At 40.7% G+C, this 22,470-nt stretch overlaps 2 protein-coding genes across 9 annotated transcripts in view; both read right to left on the bottom strand.

The window, feature by feature from the left end:
- Window positions 1-6,108, bottom strand: part of SH3KBP1 (SH3 domain containing kinase binding protein 1) — a 224,791-nt gene extending 218,683 nt beyond the window's left edge. Inside the window, exon 1 of one of the 8 annotated variants that reach the window (XM_040532277.1) lies at window positions 5,583-6,108. In XM_040532277.1, coding sequence (XP_040388211.1) covers window positions 5,583-5,586 — 4 coding nt within the window. In that variant the 5' untranslated portion in view covers window positions 5,587-6,108. Of the gene's footprint in view, window positions 1-2,381; window positions 2,999-5,404; window positions 5,454-5,582 lie in introns of those variants that run through there. The other 7 variants (XM_040532302.1, XM_040532260.1, XM_040532293.1 and 4 more) reach the window with 7 other exon arrangements.
- A 6,742-nt stretch (window positions 6,109-12,850) lies between these two features.
- The window catches only part of BCLAF3 (BCLAF1 and THRAP3 family member 3), a 30,221-nt gene continuing 20,601 nt past the window's right edge, over window positions 12,851-22,470 (bottom strand). Inside the window, exons 10-12 of the mRNA XM_040532235.1 lie at window positions 19,725-19,820; window positions 15,541-15,696; window positions 12,851-14,072 (exon numbers count right to left, since the gene is read on the bottom strand). Coding sequence (XP_040388169.1) covers window positions 14,043-14,072; window positions 15,541-15,696; window positions 19,725-19,820 — 282 coding nt within the window. The 3' untranslated portion in view covers window positions 12,851-14,042. The remainder of the gene's footprint in view (window positions 14,073-15,540; window positions 15,697-19,724; window positions 19,821-22,470) is intronic.

The following is a 22,470-nucleotide window of genomic DNA, read 5'->3' as shown; positions in this document are numbered from 1 at the left end:
GAAACTTTTCCCTTCTCTGCAATACTTTGAATGAAATTCAATGGCAGAGCTCAAAATGCACCTCTTTACGCTGACACTGTAGATTAATTAGAGGCTAGGGATATTTTCCGCGTATAACTGCTCAGCTTTCTATATTGCATTATCCTCGATGCTAGAGAGAATTGTTTCAGCACAGACGTAATTTCTGACCCACAACTCTAGACCGGTCTTCATCCCAAAACAAAAGCACAGATTCTCAGTGGCACCCACACTGGAACACAAACTGCTCCAAGAGTGAGAACAAAGCCACCCTTTCCCCCTCCACCCCTCACCATGCAGGACACTCCTTTCTCTAAGGCAAAGTTAGGAACAAAGCACGGCTGAGACACCGCAACAGACATCTTGCCGTGGAGCTTTTGCGTAGGCATTACCATTGCACTCTGCAGATTTGGTTTCCACTGATGCTTCTCACTTAGCAGTAATAAAAAAGGGGGAAAAGCCAACTCCATTTGCTGATACAACCCGTGGCTGCTGAACTGCAGTATTGAATATTCTCTCACACGTGGGGACTTAGAGCTTTTGTCGTGTTTTCTCTCTGTGTGAAGCAGACTGTCAGCAATTACTTCTACATTAGCTGAATTACCGAATCTTGATACTCACCTCCTCTCTCATTCCCCTCCCCCTAATATATTCTTTCATCATTCCTCAGCGTGCAGAACGTAGATATGCCCTACAGCTACCTCCTGCTTTTGCATCCAGGGAAAACATCCGCTCTTTGGTCCAGGATTTTGTACACTGTGATTTTAACAATTAAAAAAAAAAAAAAAAGGTAAGAACCATACAAAAATCCACCATAATTTCTGAAGAGTTTGCTCAGTAACAGCGGTGTCAGAGGAAAAACAGACACCATCTCTGTGGCTGTTTGCTCTCCTTTGATCCCATCAGGGCTAACCTGCTTTCAGCACTTGGGTGACCTCTAACATTTCAAACCTGGAATTTCAGCTGCTCCTTTCGCAACCCCAGTCTCTCCTCTTTCTCCTCCCAGCGCACGCATCCCCTCCCTTCAAGTGGGGAAGGAGTCAACGCATTATCTGCAAGGTCAGTGCTGATCCGCTATGTGAATTCCGACACGCTGCTGGTAGAATGATCACCAGCCAGCAGCACTCTCAAAAAAACCACCTATAACATCCCGTGAGCAGCAATTACAAAAGAAGAAGTCTAAATAACATTAAATTGTATATATTGTATTCCATTTAAACAGAAACATGCAGGCACTCAGCATTAATATCAAAATAAGTCTGCTTATCAAGAAACTGCTACTTTTTGCATACATTTCCTTATACCTGGGCAGAAAAACATGGGTTTTCTAATAGCTTTGCCATAATTCTCTACATATGCATCTTTCGTTAACAAAAAAGGAAGAAGAATTCTGCTCTTTTAAGAAGCTGGAACTATCTGAAGTATGCTCTTCTTTATCGCTCTTTCTGATCTAAAAGCAACACTTAATACGAATAACTATGATGGAGACTCTGCAGAAAGATGAGCTACTTGAAAGGGGCAAGCAGAAGAGATACCAGCATACATAAAAGACTGTAAAATCAGAAATTATTTCCATAATCTTCTACATACACATACATGTATATGGATTTTATATTCCTTGATTTCACACCCCTATCTCGATCCATTCAGAAGGCAGTCCCGATAAGCTTTTATGACTTAAAAGCCATAGTCTCTGGATTTCCAGGCTTAAAAAAAAAGCTTTATGCCAGCAATTTTTGTATGAAATTTCATATAGGTTACTAAAAATACTTTATCAGTTCATGAAAACCCCGCTTGAACTCTGACCCCGAAGACATTCACAGGCTGTATAAATGTTGTTGTCAAACAACTGAAAATCCAATCTTGAGAAGCTCCAAAGCAACAGCACTGTCAGAAAGGAACCTACCACCATGAACAGAAGAATTAAAATGAGTGACATCCCATATGAGGAGGAGAATAAAGACTTTCTACAGGTTGAGTAAGGTTTTCATACAGCATTTCGCACAGAAAGCCTTTTAAGAGCTGCTTACAACCTCATTAATAAAAGCCTCAAAGTGAAAAAACTCATGCTAATCATCTTCCATGAGATTTTTCCTTGTTCAGCTGAAATTGTTCAATTGTTCTCAAGGATGACGTTACTGAATGACACATGCCACTCCTACTCAGAAACATCTCATAGCCATTTTGCTGAAAGGCTCCAAAAGCTCCAACGTCTTGAAGAGGAAGCTGAAAACTTGGCGAGGAGCAGTGGGGAACTACAGACACACCTACCACCTCCTGCGTGCCACTTGCACAAATTCTGCTGAGCTCAAGACTTAAAAGTGCTTCGTTCTACACGGGACCGCGGAGTTGTTGGAGCTTACCAGCTGAACTCCCCATGCTCCCCCTTGCAGCGAGCCTTCTCCAGGACGCACCACAGGGCCGGGAACAAGTTTTATTGCAAGAGCAGCTCTTGCTTGCTGGAGGTCAGCGTGGCCCCCCACACAGGAAATGTGCTCGGAGTGCTCCCTCTATTGATGCTTCGATAAGAGAGAGGGAGAAAGAGGAAGTGGCCTGTCTGCAATGTGGAAAGAAGCAGAGGGGAAAGACATACCATGGTAGCGGGTTATGAGGAAAGCAGGGCAGAACTTGAGGGCAGGGGATAGAGGAGAATTTGGACAGGAGCAAAACAGAATTAGGAAGAGATTACAACTGGAACAGGTGTTGTGACTAGTACAGATTAGTCAGGCTCTCAAACAGATCCATTTTTTTCCTATTACATTACTTCTTGGTGTAACATTCCTTTGCTGTGTACAGACTAGCTGTGGTATTTCACAGCAAAGCATCTTTCTCAACCACTACGTCAATCCACGCACACAGGAGTTGTCTGCCAGTATTAGTAACGTAACTGGTTCAAAGGGCGCAAGACTGTCTGGATCTAAACCTCTAACCATGGTGACTTCACATAAACAAAAGCAACCCGTCCTCGCTTCCCCCCTGCTGGTGGAAAAGCTTTAAAAATACCTTGAGAAATATTAAAAGAAGCAATGCTAACAAACAAACAAACAAACAAAAACTCACAAAAGCTACAAAGTGAATCCTTCAGAAGTTTGGTGATGAAAGAGATCTGTAAACCGGTATTTGCACAAGCACTGTGATGAAGGCTTCAGCTTAGTCCCACAGCTGTATCATTGCACAGGACCCCCAGCCCACTGAACGCACAAAGCTGGCTCAAAAATGAGCAAAGACAGCACAGCAGAAAAAAGGATCTTCGTTTACTGCAGAGGTTGGAAGGTGTGTCTCGACTGACACCAGGAGCTGCACATCAGCTGTTTGGTGAGGTCGCCAGCTGAACACTGCTTTCTGCAATCATATTGTACCCTTATGTTTTCTAAATTTAACAAGTAGGACATTTCAAGCTATTTTTCCCTGTGTAGCTACCATACCTTGCTCTTACTTTGTTTTCTGGATCTCCAGCTTGAGGAGGGCAGTCTGATATACGATCATGCAAAGCTCTTGCAAATGGGACCGAGGAGTTTCCTACCCACATGTAATTCTTATAAACAAACAAACACCCCACAAGCGCATCCCCACAAAACACCACCTCTTCAATTCTCAGGTATTTAAGGAAGGGGACTGAGCATGCTTCACTGTATCCACAATTACTTTTAACATCTTTGTCTTGACCCTCCTTTAAGTTTCAGGAACTACCTCCATTAATTCACTCAGCTCTCCTGACAAGCCCATTCCAAATGGGAATTAATTTACATTAAGATATTCCAACTACAATGTCATTAAAGAGCTCATGAAACATCAATAAATCTATATTTCTTCTAAGGCTTGGGGTACGTGCTGCAAAAAAGCTTGGGGCCATACACTGAACTTTAATATGCACATGTGTAATACACACATCTATACACATACACAGGCTTGGAATAATAGCAATATGCAGGGCCATACAGAAAATATAAATGATTTAAATGTGAGGCATGCAAGTAATTTAAAAATAAAAGGTTAGGAATCTCAATAGTGTCCTACATATAAAGAATTCACCTATTCTTTTCTGCATCTAAATATCTTTGAAAAATGCAAACAATGCTACAAATATTTTTAATAAAACTCTGTTTTCATTTGGTAGCTCCTAGAAAGCCTTCACTTTTCATACTACTCATATCTTCACTTCCTTATGCAATTTTTCCATTCGTTTTTTAAGCTACGAGAATCACACTCCGCAGATGCAATGCAAGCCTACCTTCTCTCCTCTCTGTTTTTGTGAAGAGAGGTCTGACTGAATTACAGGGAGTTGGGAAAGTCATTATCAAAATGAGCTTTAAAGAAGCCAGATGTGTATGATCGTGGCCTGTCTGTGGGGGAGAGAGGAAGAGGGGAATAAAGAAAAAAAGCTGGCCTGCACTGCGAAGTTGGAGTGTTCAAAAAGCTTTCAAGGGCTCTAGCAAAGCAAGCTACTACGCTGCTACTTTATCACTTTCCTTAATCTTTTGTGCCACAAAGATTAAAAAAGAAAGGTAATATTTGCACTGTGGATTAAGGAGAAATCTGAAGAGTCTTCTTGCATCACAATACAAAGTTAAGAACCAAAAAACATGCCCTGAGAGGGTAGGAAAACAAAAGTGATATGGCAAAACTCGATTGCCTGTGACACACCATACTGACGAGAGATTTCGCTCCATCCCTCAGCTATAACCAGCCACCTCGCTGTGTCTAAAGCCCTGTCAGAGCTCGGAGCAGCGTTACCTCGCAAGCACCCCGACCCTAACAGAGTCTTCTACACACACTCGATTAAACGTGGCAGTCTGGGGGTGCTGGCCTGCGGTCAGCAGCCTCGGAGGCGGCTCGGATGGATGGAGCTGAGCGAGTTGCGTATGCCTGGATGCCTTTCAGCCTGGAGCGGAGCGCTCGGTGGAAGTCAATGGCGAAAAGGCAGCGCTTCATCCTGCGGCGTGCAGGTGCGGCAGCTCCGCATCGCTGGGGGGGCACCTGGCGGGCTGACCTCCCCAGGAACAAAGAGAGGGTAATGTCCCCCGTCTCCTCCCGGTGTGGCAGCAGGTAACACGCTGTAAGATGTCTGCCCGCACGGCGCGTTATACCCAGTCCCTTCAGCGACGCTGCCCTCAGCCTGCACCAGCCCGGGGGTACCAGCCCGCGCCTGGCACCACCACCTCGCCTCACCCCGGATCCTCAGCCGGGCACAACGCGGCCCTTCGCCCCCGGCCCCCCCGCTGCCTCCTCTCCCTCCCTCGCCGCCCAGGTAGCGGCCGCTGCCCGCCCCGGCCGGAGCCGCCTCACGCAGCCCGCGGGAGCCACCTCACGGGCAGCGCCTGCCGCGACCCACCGCTCCCCGCCCAACCACCGACCCCACAACGGCCCTAACGGCCCCACAACCGACCCCACAACGGCCCCAGCGCCGGGGCTGCCCAGCACGGGTCGGGGTCCCCCCCCCCGCCCCGAGCCCCGCGGCTGCCACAGGCGAGCGGCCAGCCGGGGGAGGGGGGGAGAAGTTCGGAGCCACGAGGCGGGCGGGGGCAGCCTCACCCTGCCGGCTCCTGCCCCCGGCCCAGACTCACCCATTGATGTGGAGCCGGGCAGCGCCGGAGGCAGGCCGAAAGTTTGGGGCGGCGGCGGAAGGGGGAAGAGGCGGCTGCTGGCGGTGCTGGTGGCGGTGGCGGCGGTGCTGCTGCTGCTGCTGCTGCTGACAGCGCGGCCCCCTCCCTGCTCGCCCGCTGCTCCCTCCTCCCGCAGCTCAGCGCCCGCCGCAGCCGGGCTGCGTGCCGCGTCCCGCCGCCCTCGGCATGCGTGTTCGCGGGGAGGGAGGGAGAGGAGGCAAAAAATAAATAAATTAAAAAAAAAATAAAATAAATAAAAATAAAACGAGGCGAGGGAAGGGGCTCAGCCGTCAGCCACCTGGGTGGGTTCCCCCGCCGCCGGGCGGAGCGAGGCGGGGACAGAGCGCGGCCGAGCCCGGGCGCCTGCCGGGGAGCCGCGGGGGTGGGCGGCTTGGCCGGGGGGGCTCTGCCCGCTGCTGCCGCTGCTGCCGCTACCGGAGCGGCTCGGCTCGGCTCGGCTGGGCGCTGCGGGAAGTGTCGCGAGACTGCGCCAGAGCCGCCGGGAGGGAGCGAGGGAGGGACGGGGCAGGCCGCGGGGCCGGGCCCGGCGGGGCAGGGCAGGGCAGGGCAGGGCGGGGAAGGGAGGGAAGGGAAGGGGTCCCCCGGGCGGCCCCGCTGCTGCAGGCGGCCCCCCCGCCGCCACAGGTGCCCCTCACAGTCGTGGAGGGCCCCTCGGCGGGCTGTGGAGGAAGGAAGGAAGGGAGGGAGGGAGATAAACAGATAAAGAGCGGCTGCTTCTCGGAGCCGTGCTCGCCCCGGGGCTTTGCAGGAGCCGCACGAGGCTGCGAAAGGCGCGGGGGGGAACGCACACCCTCAGCGGCGCGTGGGGGGGCGGCGGGAGGGAGCAGGTTAAAGGCTAAACTGCTGCACGGCGTAGGTAACAGCTTCCAGTATTAGTGAAAGGCTGAGCAAAGGGAGCTGTACCAGCCTCAGGTAGGTGATTGGGGTACGGAGAGAAGAGCGTCAGGAATGCAAGCGCCTTCCCCTGCCCCACCCAAGAGAGTTCAGCTGGAGAAAAGGTTTTTGGGGCTGAGAAAGTCCCAAGGGAAAAGAAGTAAGGGACTCCTTGGGCATGGACATCCACGTTTTTTTAAACTATGATAGTGGAGAGCTGTTTGGGAGAAAAAAATAACCGAGTTTCACTGATAAGAACCTTAAATGTTTACAGATTTCTTCTTGATTGAAGAATCTTATTTATTTTTTCACAGCTAGGAAAACTTCATTTTAACTTACTGTTTTACCTGCTGTAGCAAGATGGGACATCAGAACTGATTCATGTGCTCCAGCAGCTTGGCTTTAATTCTTATCCTTTACAAAAATCTAGTTATAAAGCCTCTATAGTTATAGAGATTATAAAACCTATACCATAAAACCTCTCTGAAGAATACTCAATTTAGAGAAATTTAGAATACTCACTTTAAAGAAAACTTAAAAAAAAAAAAAAAAAAAGCAAGTTCAGCTATGAAAAGGAATACAATGGAATACAGGTTTGATATAGGTGTAGACAGCCTCCAGTTCGGAGTTCCACTGAAAAGTGAGAAACAAACCAACTCAGTACCAGTTCCAGGAACACTAGGACACTGAATTGCAAGCCCCTGGCAGAGTTCAAAAACTTGCAGGGAATAGAAGAAATATTTTATCTCTATACATACACAGAGCATCTTTTAGCCAGCCACATACTGCCAGAAAGCCCACATTCTCTCCCACACACCTTAATAAAACAACGCCGGTTTCCGTTATCCACAACTCATTGCAGAAGGGCCTTTAAACTTAATTTGTAAGTGTTACAGCTTTAATTCTGCAAAGCCAGCAACAGGAAAAGCAGCAGCTTTTACCTGGTGATTTCAGCTGGTTTGTCATGTGAGGCTCAGGTCTATCAGACCCAAGTAACATGTCAAACTATGAAGAATCGATGGATCCAGCTTTGAGAGGAATTAAGACAGTTCTATTGTTAGCATGCCAATTTTATTTCCAAGGCTCCAGCTGTGTAGTTCAAGGTGGATTAAATGTTGTAACTGAGAAACTCGGTGCATCCCAGTAGCTCCATTTCTAGAACTGTTTAGGACTAGTAGTAGAAGTGATAAGGAATAACACAAAGTAGGGAGTTTTCCAACTACATGTTACAATGCATGGAAGAAAGCCAATTTTGCAATCAGACTCCCACATTCAACTCAGCTTTGAGGAAGCAACACTAAAAAAAAAAATCAACATATGAGAAGTTATTGGCTTTTTCACCAAGTAAATCTGTAACACAGTGAAGTCCTGTCCTGGAAACCAGAGAAAAAAAACAACAACTCATAGTACCTTCAAAACAACTTCCCATTGTTCCCAAGCCAGAGAATTTCTGTAGGATCTTGTGTTCCTATAAAGCCTGCACCAGTAATGGGTACCCCTCAGTTGGGATATCAAAGTAACATTGTAGCCTATGGAGATGATTTCTGTACCTTATCTTTGTGGGAGAAGAAAGCTGAGTGAATATGCTGCAGAGATAGAGACATTTAGAAAAGGAACGGTTAAGGAGCTGCTTAGAGAAGATGGAAGTTGCAAATTTTCATCAATATCACTTTTAAAGTAACTACCTAAACCGGCATGTTTTACAGGTCACAATCAGGCACATGCGCTTTTGAAGACTAGAGTCTAATAGTTGAGAAGCATCACCGTTACATCCCCCAAGCATTATTGGAATTTTTGCTTTGCTGTTTTGTCAAGGATAGTAAGATTAGGAGTTATTAAAAAAGTGACTTACATATAGTGAAGGCTAATATTATTTGGATTATGACAAGTTTATGTTAACAACGGGGGGCGGAGGAGTTAATATTTCCTTAATAAAACCTCATTCCTGCTTCTCTTTGTTAGGGAATTCTAGCATTAAGAGATAACATGGTTATTCTTACCTAGTACCAATGATATTTATGTATTACAGGAATTCTTTAAAAATGTGCACTAGTTTATTAAATGCAAAATTTGGTGAAGTTAGCCAGGCGAGTGTGTGCTTTCACCCATACTGCCCCTTTACTGGACAGGAATCAAACTTTGACAGAGATGCTAAGGGTTTTGAATGCCATTGAGAAAGAGAGGGACATAACTGCTTTCAGAGCTTTTTTTCCCCCTCCTTCCTTAAATAATATTTTTTTTTGTGGTAGTCCCAAAGGGAGACTCATGTTTTATATCTGCAAATAGGGAGCTTCTTTTAGCCAAGAAGGTGTACATAGGAAGTGGATCAAAGCTTCAACCTCAAGCAGCAAGTTATATAAATAACCTTCCAACAGCTACACACATCAAGTAAAACACTGAAAGTGATGCCAAATACTAAACTACTGAATCAAATCATTGAATGTATTTATAAGTAAAAATCTTGTTACAACATTTATTGTCTGTAGAAACAAAATTTACATTGATTTTATAGAAACTATGTTAAACATACATATAAACATACCTACATCTTAATATATACTTATTAACGTGAGACTTTCAGGTATGGGATAACATTGTCAAAAGCACCATTGTGGACTCCAAAGACTACAGACTTACGCTTTTGCATTTAACTCCATCTTCAGTAGTTTTAAAATGTTACTTTTCATCCACATTTAGAAATAATTACATGAAAGGTTTCTAATCATGTTGTGTATGCGTATGTACATACATGTGCACATACACTCAGAGGATCCTTGTGGAAGGGGAAACTACAGAATAAATAAGGTGAATATTAATATATTTCTTAGAAATGGACATTAGCCCACATCCTCATTCAATTGTTAAAAAAACAGTCCTGCTATTCTTAAAACAAAACAATGAGACTTTTTTTATCCCATGAAGAGTGTACTAAAAACAACTGTTTCCACCCTGTCTCTTCCTTCAACAATAAAAACATAAGAGGAGCCAGTCACAAAATAAAAGCCATCTACTGCATTATTTACAGAAAATGAAATATTAAAAAGACAACATGAGATTTAGACAAAATTCAGAGCAGTGAACAGAAGAAAACCACGTTAAAGTGGTAGGCAGCATAAAACTATTAAACCACATCTAAATGCCTACTCAAAAAACCCTCCACCAACAAAAACTACTGGGGCAAGGAAGGGGAAAAAGAAGGGGCAGATGTCATGACAATGGTTTTCTCAAACCTTAACACTGAAAATGTATGGTCACCAAGCATGAAACATCTCATCTCAATGAACTCATCTAAGTGTTCATTGCTGTCCTTGATGTCAAGGGAGCCGAGTGTTACAAGTAGGCTTTCAAAGATCTCGAAATGGCTTTTTATTGTATCTCCCCTTTGTAAAGGGAGCCTTCGATCTTCAAATCCTGCAGCAGGGGAACGAAGTCTGTCAAGGGCCAGATATGTGCAGAAACATCCAATTCTGGCAGATTCATTAGGATGCAAGCCTGAAGTCCTTCTTTCAGAGAGCTCTCCTGTAGTGAACTTTGCAGATGGCTGTTCAGATGCTTAAAGAAAGGCAAGAGGCATGTTTCTACAGTGTACGGGAAGAGATTTCTTCAGAGAGCAAGGAAGTTGAAAATCTCCCTCTGTTTACAGTCTTCTGAAGTGACTACTGAGAAATCAAGTCTCCATAGCTTAATCTTTGCTATAATCTTTAATCATCTTCTCCAAGCAACTCTATCAATTTCTAAGACATGACAGAAAAATGACTTTCTAAAGCACAAAAAGCACTTTTGAAAACCCTGCCTTTCGTAATGCCCAGAAGTGTAATCTTGTTTTGTTTTTTTTGAAGCAAGTTCATATAAAGAAAATTCAGCATTTCATACCGAGGCCATGGGACAGAAGGCAGCAGGTTCAGATAGCCAGACAACTGGTTATCAGCTGGATTTACTCCCACCCCCTGCTATTAGTTACCTGAGTGGAGATAGTCATGCTGAGGTCTCAAGACCATCTAAATTCATCAGGTAAGGTGACTTGAAACATTTAAGTCACTATTAGAGTTAAGGCAGACTTGTATATACCTTGCAAATGTGTTGCTTCTTACTAGCCCCAGAATTCTGTTAACCCTGTGAACTTGATCATTACATTAAAAAAGCTTAGAATCATAAGATGAGGATTCTAACCCAATCAATTAATCAATGTAGAGATTAAACTGATCAGCAATGTCAGTGCTAACATCACTACTTATTACTTCAGACACTTAAGGAAGACTCTATTAAACGACTGCATTTTGGATAGCAATAAAAAAGTTTCACATATGAACAACTGCATTGTTCACATATGAACAACAAGCATTTAGCAGTCATTTCAAGTTGATTAACAGAAAGGCAATTCACATTTACAGAAGTATAAAACAGAAAAGCTAACTAGCTCTTAGACAATCACATTCTTAACTTGCCCTTTCAATGCAAATGCAGTGACAGGCTTTACTAATACAAGGAACACTGTTTTCCTTTGGAGCTGAGGATTACCCACGTACTTAAAGTAAGCAGTTATATTAAACAACTGTACTCAAGTCCATGCTCCTGTTAGAAACAATGCAACAATTAGAATATTACTTAAGTCTTTGTACAGAGGGCATTTTATACAATGCAGTCACAATATAGAAAGGCACAAAGTTATTCAAGTAAACTGACCTTTCTTCTGCTTAACACTAGTTTTCTCATCTCGAGTCTTCATGAGCCATCAGTAACTTCAATATATTGTTCTCAATCAAACACTCTATATCCTTAAAATATTCTTAGAACTTCCCTGGGCTGAAAAAATAAATGGGCTGATTTGTGTATGAGTATAGAGACATAAGTCTGCAATTAAAGAAGATACAAAGCAGAGTAAGTCACACACTAGACTGACTAGATAGTTCAGCTGCCTCTACCGCTTAACTCAATCACAGAATTAATTTTCTGTATGAAATTTATGTAAAATAGGAAGTTTTGTCATGACAAAATCCTGAATTAGTAAAGCAATGTTATCGGTAAAGAATGTGATTGGAGCAGATGGAATCTCCTCACAAAAAAGCTAAAGCAACTGCAATGGGGACTACATTTCATCATATGGCATTCATCTTGGGACCAACGATGGGCTGGGGAAGGGGAGGGGTGTCAGTAAACTTGCCCAAAATACCATGTTTGTAATACATTGCTCACATTTACAGAAATAATAATTAAGCTAAACTGTGAAGGTAATAAAACTGTAGTAAAACTAATTGTGCACAAGTAAAATAAAGCACACAATCAGGAGCCATTCACATTTTTAAAGCTGCTTTTCAATAAAAATAAAAATGAAAGAGCAGCATTAATTGGCTGAAGTCCGACTACTTCAGTTACTTCCATGCAACATTAGCAACACTGGCACGTCAGAAGTTTCTTCACGTATCTTTTCTCATTTCCTCAACAGTGAGTTTTCTTCCAAGCTTTAATACGAACACTGCAGGAAGCTTACAGAAACAGTAATATCCTGTTGAGTGAGACAATCAGTAGTTTGTCCTATATCATGTATGGTTTCACCTGTGTTTTACAATGCTTTAGCACATTCAGGAGCAATATAATAGAGCCTGTGGGCTTTAGGAAGAACCTGCCCCAACCTGCAGGGACACACGCAATGCTCCTCTGACAGCAGATTGCTTAACCATGGCTACTCCATATTCACTTTGTGTTGACTCAATCTGTTGTTTCAATTCCTTATTTCCACCTCCCAGTAAATATACACAGAGAAATTTTGCCAGATTCATCACCAACAGCATAATTTCTTAACTGCAGAACATTAGCTGCATTTGACCAGGGAATCTCCTTCCTTTAGCTTCCCATCTTGCGTATGTATGGGAAAAAGTTACTGAAAAACTGGTTGAATCATTTAGTAATTACTTCAGTTGAAAATTTGGGTTTTAGAAACTTAAGCCATCTGGTGTTATTGTTGAATCACCATAAAAATCAATGAATCTGGCACACTTCCTGCCTACTTATTTCCTATGAAAACTAAGCAGTACACCCCATGAATTGAAGATTAAGTGCCGCTATTTTAGCTGTTCTGAGCCATACTTACAGTTCCAATAGACAGTCTCTCTACTGATGGTATTTTGAAAAAAAAATATGACAAAAGCATGCAAAAAAAATAATCACATCCTGACTTTCCACCAAAACCAAATTTCCTTATCTCTGCACTTACCTCTACCCACTACCAGAGTTCTGATCAGTTACCCACAACAGAGATTAGCCTGCATTCTCTATGGCTAACACTTAGAAATTATGAAAAAAATGTTTCTTAAAACAAATAAGAACATCATCTTTGAAAACTACTTGTTATGCATCTTTAATTTACCTGGAATAAGAAGTCTTAAATCTGTAATACAGAGACAAAACCCTACTATACACTATATATTAAGGCAAAAGCTATAAACAGGAAATAAGCACAATATTGTTTATAGTTGCTTATAAAAACATGTCAAGCTACTTGAGTTCTGCGTACAGCGTAACAATGTGTTCTTCTCTGAAGTATGGTGACCCAGAGAATTACTGGGATTTTAGACAAAGTTATAAACTATCTGCATTTAAAGCAGTTTCAATTATGAACAGCTTTGTTAGAATACATGCTTATAAAAACTTACATTTTTTGCCCTTTTTTTTTTCTTCTTGCAACTAAACACTTCAGGCCCCAATTTCAGAATCCAGGAAACCACCAAATCATTTATGACAAAAAAAAGATTAGAAAACATGTGGCTTGGTTAAGAATGTCACACAGAAAAATATAATGAGACAGAATAACTTTGAATACGGACCAAATAATCCTCTAACAAACCCAAGCATGCTTTCAGTGCAGTTATAAGCTACTGCTACAGTACATTACATACCTGCCTGTTCGTTCATTTTAATCAAATACTGAAAACTGTCTCAACATCCTACCAATTTACAAGTGTATATACACATCAGAAAGCCAAGAATATTACTAAATTAAAATGAAGTAATACAAAATACTGTTTTACGGAAATGACTGAACAGAGGTGTAAGATCTATTGCACAACCTAAAAGGTCATTACTTGGAAAATCCTGAGCTAGTGTGCTATTACCAAACAATTCAGGCACTTTTTTTCTCCTTTTTCTTTTATTACATAAGCAATAAACTTCCAACATATAAACTTCTGGGTATAACAACTCAAGTTCCATCTGTAACATCATGCTTAGAAGAAAAGGTATTCAATAAATAAAGACTCCCTTCAATGACTTCTTTACTTGAGACTGGTACGCAAAAGGAACTAAAGGTACATATTACAATGTTTCATTCAAATACTGTAATTTAAAAGCAATTATTAAAACTGTAAAAAAAGTTCCGCAGCATTCCACTACTGAAAAATAAAGTTATTTTTAATCAAGAAAGTTACAGGGTTAGTTCCTTTATCCTATTTTAGGTCTTGACAAAGTTGCAAAAAATGAACAGGTGTTCCCTTTGCTGTGTTATGTGTTTCAACTTCAGGATCAGAGCTCAGTTCAGGTTTCTGTCCCAATATTTAAACTTCCCTACAGAGAAAAATAAAACAATCGTTACCATCAAGTAGTAACAGTGAGGAAAAAAAGCAGGCTCCCAACCTTCCTGCAAGTACTGTATTATTGTATGTAACAAATTCTTTCAGTCATGGGTTGGAACAGTAAAACTGTAAAGACTGCAAAGGATGCATACACAATTATTTCGGAATGGTGAAGTAAACCATGAAGGTGTTCTGACCAGTTTAACAAATCTTAAGGACAAATGTAGTTATTATGCTACTCAAAATAAGGGAAATGTTAGAATCTAAGGAATGGTTGCTTTTTAAAGAGTTAACCTAACCAGCAATCAGTATGTTATTAAGATAATGGCTGTCCTACTTATTCTTCAAGATTTTACCTCAACTCAACTATACTCAATTTCTTCATTGGTCAAAAATCAATATTCAGATCTTATTATGCTTCTCTAATTCAAATCATAATCTCCAGGAGCCAGATTTTGTTAAGATTGTTTTAGTAAGTTCCAGACAAGAACCTTAATATCCAATTAAGGAACAGCATTGGAAATTAATGGGGGAAAAGCTCACTGCAACAGAATTAAATTATGGCACTTGATGCCCATTTTACTGGTTTGTTATTTTTAGAAAAAACCTTTTCCATCTATTTTCCACTAATTCCAATTCTGTTCACCCTTCAGAGATCAAGCTTCTTGGAGTCCATGCATATTTAAAAGCAATTCACCTGTATACTTTAGCAAGAAGCAACCTGTTTAACAGGTAGTAGGGTGCGTAGGTCATCTAATCCAATTCTGATGTCTGAGAAACCCCATAAAACTTTGATCATACTTAAAACAAATCCTTTATTAGAACTGATCAACTGCTTGTCCTCCCACAAGCTGTAACACTTCATACTGTTCAAAAGTTCTTCTGCACTTCAACACTATCACCGTCCCATACACACCACAAACCAGGAGGTGTAGGACAGATGTGCCTAATTGCTTCAGCTTGAGCTTAAGCTGTTTTACAGACACCATGTACTGCAGGATGCTTTATTCAGAACAGTACTCCAAGTGTGTAATTCAAAGCACATGATGAACTCTTAAGGCAACATAAGAAGAGATGAAATACAGACTTAATCAAAAAGTGTCTTAATATCGTTCAAGTTAATTTAAAACTGTAGCCTGAGAGGATGTAACATTTTTACAGAGGGCCACTTTCTCTTATCAATAACTGATCAAGGAGAAAATACTAGAACACAAGTAACTACAGAATCTCAGAGCCTGCCTCTGATTTGCAACTATCCAAAACATGTTTCAGCAAGTTCCTATGGCATAATCATGAACAAAATAAGTGCAGAATCAAGTTTGCCTGTGAAAGTGCAAAGAGCCAACACTCCAAGAAATCCCCTCCAAGCTATTCCACGGGGATTTAAAAACTGGAGCAGATCATTTGAATATTCACATTTTATAAAAGGACTTAGTGAAAAATAAATTAAGCCAACTCACCTTTTCTTTCCTCAAAAATCCATCTCTGAATTTATTAGTGGTAAATCCCCTTACACCAACAGAACGTAACCGCTGGTACTTAGCTTGAATATATAAACCCTTCTGTACTAAGCCTGATTTATAATGGGATTGCAAACGACCATCTGCAAAGTTGCTCTGTAAGGGTAGGGAGAAAAAAATGCACAAAATGAGGGCACCAAAACTCAATAGTTTATATTTACAGTTATATACACATGTAAAACCTACATTTCTGAGCAAGAATCCGCATTTGCAAGTGCTGAGCCTCTATTTTCAATTTGCTGTTCTTCAGATTACTAGCTACCATGTGGATCACAGAACTGCCACATTGTATTTACTGTTTAAAACATCTGAAACTATCTTCCTCATCGCAAAATGAAAAGTGTTAAAACATTGTACAATACATTTACTAACATCACTTGCCACTAAATTCACTGATGTTAGACTGCAGCAGGCAAAGGTGTTGAGCCAAAAACAGTAACGCTAAGCAGAAGTCAGTGTGACTTTTTCATACAGTTCTACGCTATCTTATGGTCTGAACATAAATTACTCTATGTTTTTATCACTTCCAGACTGAAATACTGTACATCAACCTAGCATGGGAACAGGAATGAAGACCAGAAGTAACAAAAAGCTTACAGGTGAGTGGCATTATACATACACAGAAAGAGCAATACAGCAAGACCAACACTGATGGGAAAAGTTATAAAAATGTTTCTATTATCCTAAGCACTCAGACCTCCAACAAAACACGCTGTAAAAAACTTTAGCACAAGAAACCCCCATTAATCATAATTTCACTTAGTTTTCCAGTAACACAGTTAAGTTTTCAAATGTAGTAGTGACAGAAAACTTCCCCATATACACTCATCCTTGAAATTAAAAAAAAATAGACAACCAAACAATGGTCTTTTAGATACAGAAAATAAGAAACATTCTGGCAATATAAAATATTTGTCACGTTTTACAAACAACTTTGACGTATAGAAGAGGAAAAAAAGAGTCCTTTTTGAGCAGGATGTAATTATTCTGGTGAAATCCGTGTCTTTTTGACAGAGTAAGGATCACTTCAACAAAAAAATTTATATGCTCTGAGGTTGTGATAAGTTTAGTACCAGTTTTTCCACCGTTTTCCACTGTGTGGAAGATGAACAGCTAAGAAGGGACTGTACAGAACAGAGGTTCCTTTATGCACAGTTCCTGTTATTTCAAAAATCATTTCACCCACCTACTACGTAGGAGCTAACTGAGAAGCTGTCCCCATCAGTTCCCCAGGGTTACTCTTAGAGTGCTTGTGGGCAGAGGACATACTTGCAAAAGGCCACTAAATGCTAACTCACTCCTCTACTGAAAAGAATATCTGAGTCTCAGCACAACACAATTAGGTGCAAGTAAATTCCTTAAGTAGATATAAGCCTACCATAGGGAGAGCTGAAGGGCATTTTCAATGCTAAATTAAGCCACTGAACACAGTTAACATTACGTTTCTCCCACAACTGCTGTGGTTCTCTGCTCTGACGTAGGTGGCTAGAAAGGAGGCCTTAGTGGTCTGTCACTGCATTTGTACAGCAACAAGCGAAGGAGCGGACTAAATAGGAAAGGGAGAAAATGTACAAGATATTGAAAGTGAGATTATACACACACTTAAGTTTCAACTCAAGTATCTACATAAGCAGGGAGGAAGAGAAATAGAGGTATTATTAACGCAGCAGAATCAGCTGTAGAGGAAGTTTACAGATCATACATTTGGTATGTAGGTACTGAACTCATACACAGGTCAGAGGAATATGAGGTAGTCTAAGGTACAGGAGAAAACAGTTCACTTGCAGTCTAAAAATATGCCAGAGTGACATCTACTTTTACATTAAGACTATTTTACAAGTAACACTAATCACAGTGCCTAAGGACCGATGGCTTTAAGCTCTGTAAGAGCAAACATATACCAATGTGCCGCTGGGATGGAGTCAGTTTTCTTCATAGCAGTCCACATGGTGCTGTATTTTGGATTTGTGACTACAACAGCACTGACACCACACCAGTGTTTTGGCTAAAAACTAAGGGAAGGGAGCTCTTGCTTGGGCACTGGCTGGGCAGTCAGTTTGTGGGAGGTGGTGAGCAACTGTCTGCATCGTTTCTTTATTCATCCTCTTTCCTTTCCTTAACTCTCCTCATCTCATTCCATAAGTTTCTTGCTTTTGTCCTCCCTATTCTTTTCCCTGTCCTTTTGGAGGTGGGAGCAAGAGGAGAGTGAGCAAGCAGCTACATGGTACCACGTGCTCACTCTCTCCACAGCCATTAATACACTGAACTGTGTAAAACAGAACGGAGTTTAGTTCAAAAAGATAACCACGCACATACCACTTAAATATGGCTTAGTGATTCATTTCAAAGTGTTACTACAAAAAAGACCTTTTAATTTTTATACGATTTCTCCAGATCTTGTATGAAACTGCTGCTCTAGAAATATTTTTGGTACTAGGTTAAACTTTTGAAAAACATATGGTCTTGCAAAAATAATCTAAATAAACCCCTGGTTTTGCTTATTCAGCTAGAACTCCTCCGTTTTATGTATCCAGAAGCAGCATATTTATTTGTTTTTAATAATCAGTGGAAGGCTCTTGAGTACAGAGGAATCAAATCGCCTTCCTTAGGCAGGTTTTAGCAACAGCATGAGAGGGAAAAACCCTTTATGTTATGAGGGAGGAAACTCAATGTGAGAACTTGATGAAACTGATGTCAAATCAGCAATGCTGTTTCCATGACAGTGACAAAAGGTAATGTACATATATGGAAACTGCAATACCAGTGAAAATGCTGTTTTCCCTACAAGTTTAAAACACTGTGGGACAGATCACTGGATACAGCAATGTTCAGGTTTCATATACACAGGCAATGACAGTTTAAGCAAGCACTTTCCTGTCTGCATGATCTCCAGCAGAATTCTTGGCTGAAGTAAATTAAGGCAGCCTTTTGTTTTCTTTATATTATGAGGCAATGTAGGTAGTTGATATGATGATACAGCAGCCAGTGCTAATGATCCATCTGTCCCCTACCAACTGACAATACAGAGGGGATACCAATTAAGAGACTGCGATGTCCTTACATGTTAAAATAGAGATGTCAGGCTGACATTTTAAACTTACTAGCTTCAGATTGGAAAAGTTCCACCCCACCACCACCACCACCAGAATAGAGTTAGCCCTTTTTGATACTGTTAGCTTAGCTATCTGGCAGATTGACTGGCAAAGCATACCTAAACAGGAGAGCCCCAAAAACTTTCATAACAGTTCGCTTATGTTTAGTTTCAGGGAGGGGAGAGGGAGGAACCTCCTCACCCTTCAAAGTTTCATCCAAAACACCAGCTACTCAACTTACCCAAAGCCTTATTTCAATTCCCCTATCTACAAAATAAGATCACTACCTAGTCTGTGTGTTATTTTACTCCTGTTAAATAATTAGTAGGGGTACTTGTAAAGTAGAAAGTGAGTATAAGTTGTGTTTTTCTGATATAAATACATCTAATTCAATCCATGCATAGCATGCCACTATCAGCAGAAGGAAGTGTTTGTTTTCTGATCCCATGATACATTTTACAATTAAAAGGTTTTAGAAAGAAACTGCATTATCACAGGAAGTAATACACCTGCTCACTCCTTTATCATCTTGAGACCCTGAAAATAAAGTTTTACTTTCTTTTTCCAAAATGAATAGATAGCAATATGCAGGGTTCACACAAAACATTAGTTCCCCAGAAATCCCTATACGAAAAAGCCATCAAAATAATAGTATTAATACATGAATTGTACTGCCTTCGGAATATCCTAATTTCAGGAAGTGGTTCAGGCTTCCATACATATTCGGAGAAGGAAAGAAAGCTGCTCAGCTTGGTTTTGAACAGATTATCTTTCTAGTCATTGTTCACTTCCTGCACTTTCCATTCTCAACTTTGGAGTTAACTTATTTCTTTCAACTGTATGGATACAATCCTGGACAACTCAGCTCTGCTGACCTTCTTACCTCCAAAATTAGTTCAATAGAAACAATTAGGCAACGATGCCACTATTTCTATGTCATTTAATACTTTCAAATCTGTCTCTTTACTGAACTCAACAGGATCAAAACCCAATTTTATTTAACAAATGCATCTGATAAAAGCTGATCTGTACCTTAAAGTGTCTTCTGATGGGTCCTGTATTTTCAAGGTGTCCTCTAATGCGTCTATGAGGGAAAGTGTCACTTGTTTTTGAAGAATAGTAAGAATTCTAGGAGGAAAAGAGACAAAGTTATTAGCTTAACGTTAAGTTATGAAAGAAAACAGTCAAAAGCAAAAGTTTCCATGGTTACACTAACATATTGCAGTCCTTTCAATCTTACAGTGTTTGACACAAAGACACTGTTAGAAGGCACCAGAATATGAGAAAATGGCCTGGAGTCCAGGTTGGCTGAAGCAATGGCAGAGCCCACGGAAACCAAAGATGATACAAACCATCATGTTGGAATATCATCCTCTTGGGTCGTTATCTGCTCAGATCTCTTCCATTAAGGCTCTGCACCCCTGTCCCCCTAGAACAGATGCCTCAATTTGCATGCAGGAAGTGTAGTAGAATAGCACTCATCGCTTGAGTCAGGAATAAGAACAAGATTAGTACTCTGGACATCCTTGGGTAGCATACGGTCATTGTTGGTTAGTGTGTTGTACAGCAGACACATGCAACACTACTACACACACCACCAGAGCAACCAGAAAACAGATGCGTACCACATTGTATCGGTCCATAGAAGATCCTACTTTTAACTTTGCATTATAGAATAGCATTTTGGAAAACACTTGCCTGCCACAGAAACATACCTGTTTTCAAAAATAAGTGGAGCAGACAAGGGGTACTGAAATTGTGTCAACATGCTGAACAGCTGCAGTCAAATAGCCACAGTTGCATAAAACAGAGTGCTCCACCCAGCCACTGTTCTCTACCTGTGTATTTTGGCCGTTTTCCAACTTTTCCCACAACAGCTACCTTGAGAAGATCCATACAGCTAAGATATGACTCTCTCCAACCATGGTATACAATTGTAATTGTTTACATTTACATACCAACAGGTACTAATGTCCTCTAATGCAGACAGAACTGATTTGTTAATGAACTCTTGGCCAAATTCATTTTTTTGTTCCATTTAAAAGTCCTCTTGAAGAATCACAAAAGTATTCCAGTGCTGTTTTTTTTCCAAATAAACTAACATTTTATTTTTCCAAGTAAACTAACATTTTATAATAAAATGCTAATGCAGGCTTTGCTGTTTATAGAATTTCTGTACTCTAATAAAATATTAAAACTTTCCAGTGGCAGAAGCTTTTTGGATGTTTTCTAGCACTTTGTAATTTGGGGTGGCTAATAAATGCAACAGAGCAGTATTGCAATGCAATTCAACTCTTAACAGGAATTTAAACTAGCTTTTTTTTTTTTTTAGATTAACATTATTGCCTACAACTCAACTATTTAGCTTTTGAAAAGTACTTCGAAGAGAAGCAACTCAGCAGGAAACAAAAAAAAGAGGAAGAAATGTTATGAAGTGAAATCAAGATAGTCAAAATGGCTTTTCAAAAAAAATTAAATACCCAGAGGAAAAAGCATGTCAGAAACTTCCCAGCTCTCTTATCAGCATATGAAAATGCTCCATGAAATCAAATTATTTCTCCGTACACTACATAATTAAATAAGGAAGCTCCCCACTGAAGTTCGCTCTTCTTTAAAGCTGAGAACTCAGCAAAACTAAAAGAGAAACCACTCAAGAACATTTCTTGTTATAGTTAAAAATCGAACTTCGGGAATTAAAGAAAGCCTGTCTTCGCTAAATATGGACATCCTCACTCTACAGTTCCCTCCACCCCAAGATTCAAGCACATTCATAAAAAAATCCATTAGAACTACTTGATCTACAGATCTCCAGCAATCTACTGCTCAGAAGTTTCCTAAAACGGACTTAATTTTAAGAAAAAAAATTGAGAAATACAAGTAGGTGCTTGTTCTGATCTCATATTCTTTAGCCTTTCGGTCAATAACATGCAAGGCTAGACAGATATCTACATCTTCGAGGCAAAAGTTATTCTCAAGATTAAGCTTATCTCCCACTTAATACTAACATGAGAAGCATATTGCCTTCACTGGCCCGCTGTTAAAGGTTCTCATACCTTGCCCTGAAAAGATAATATTGGTAACCAATGGAAACTGGACACCAGAAGTAGGCAACAGGAGATTTACCTGTTCAATTTTGATGTAACGACTAATATTGCCCATTTAACAAAAAACCAACAGAACCAAAATGATGTTAATATCACATTTTGATAATTTACTCTATTTTAACAGGACTGACACGGTATCTGTCTTTACATGAGGCAACATCCTAACATCATCTGATGTTATCTGTTTATCAGGCTTTGAATTTAAGCAACCATCTTTTATCAGTACTGATGCATATGCCTTCTTACACAACATAGTGAAATTTCATTGCGGTTTTTCAAACAAAACCGGAAAGTCTTTATTAGTAAATTCAGACAAAAAAATTAAATCCTGTATTACAACTTAAGATGAAGTATTTTATCCTGTCAAATACTATTTTTAAATATTTTTTTAGTCTTGGCACTGTTATGCTTGTCATTTGAAGCCTAGCTCTTTGATGTACCCTCTCTCTATATATACATATATTTACCTGTAAACAAGAGCAACCAAGCCTGGAAGGAGTGCTGAAGGTTAGACTTCTTGTTGTGCATTTCCGGTGGTCTGGGTTTTTAAAAGTACACGTACAACACTTCTAAACAGAAGTGATAAGAGATGTCTACTGCATACTTTTGCATGTGTTTTCCACACCTTTACAATTTTGCTGATACAATATGCTATCGCTACATCTCTTCTGCAG

This window comes from Cygnus olor, chromosome 1 (genome assembly GCF_009769625.2).
Source record: "Cygnus olor isolate bCygOlo1 chromosome 1, bCygOlo1.pri.v2, whole genome shotgun sequence".
Lineage (NCBI taxonomy): Eukaryota > Metazoa > Chordata > Aves > Anseriformes > Anatidae > Cygnus > Cygnus olor.
Note: the sequence above shows the minus strand (reverse complement) of the source record. Positions and strands in the feature narration are given on the sequence as shown.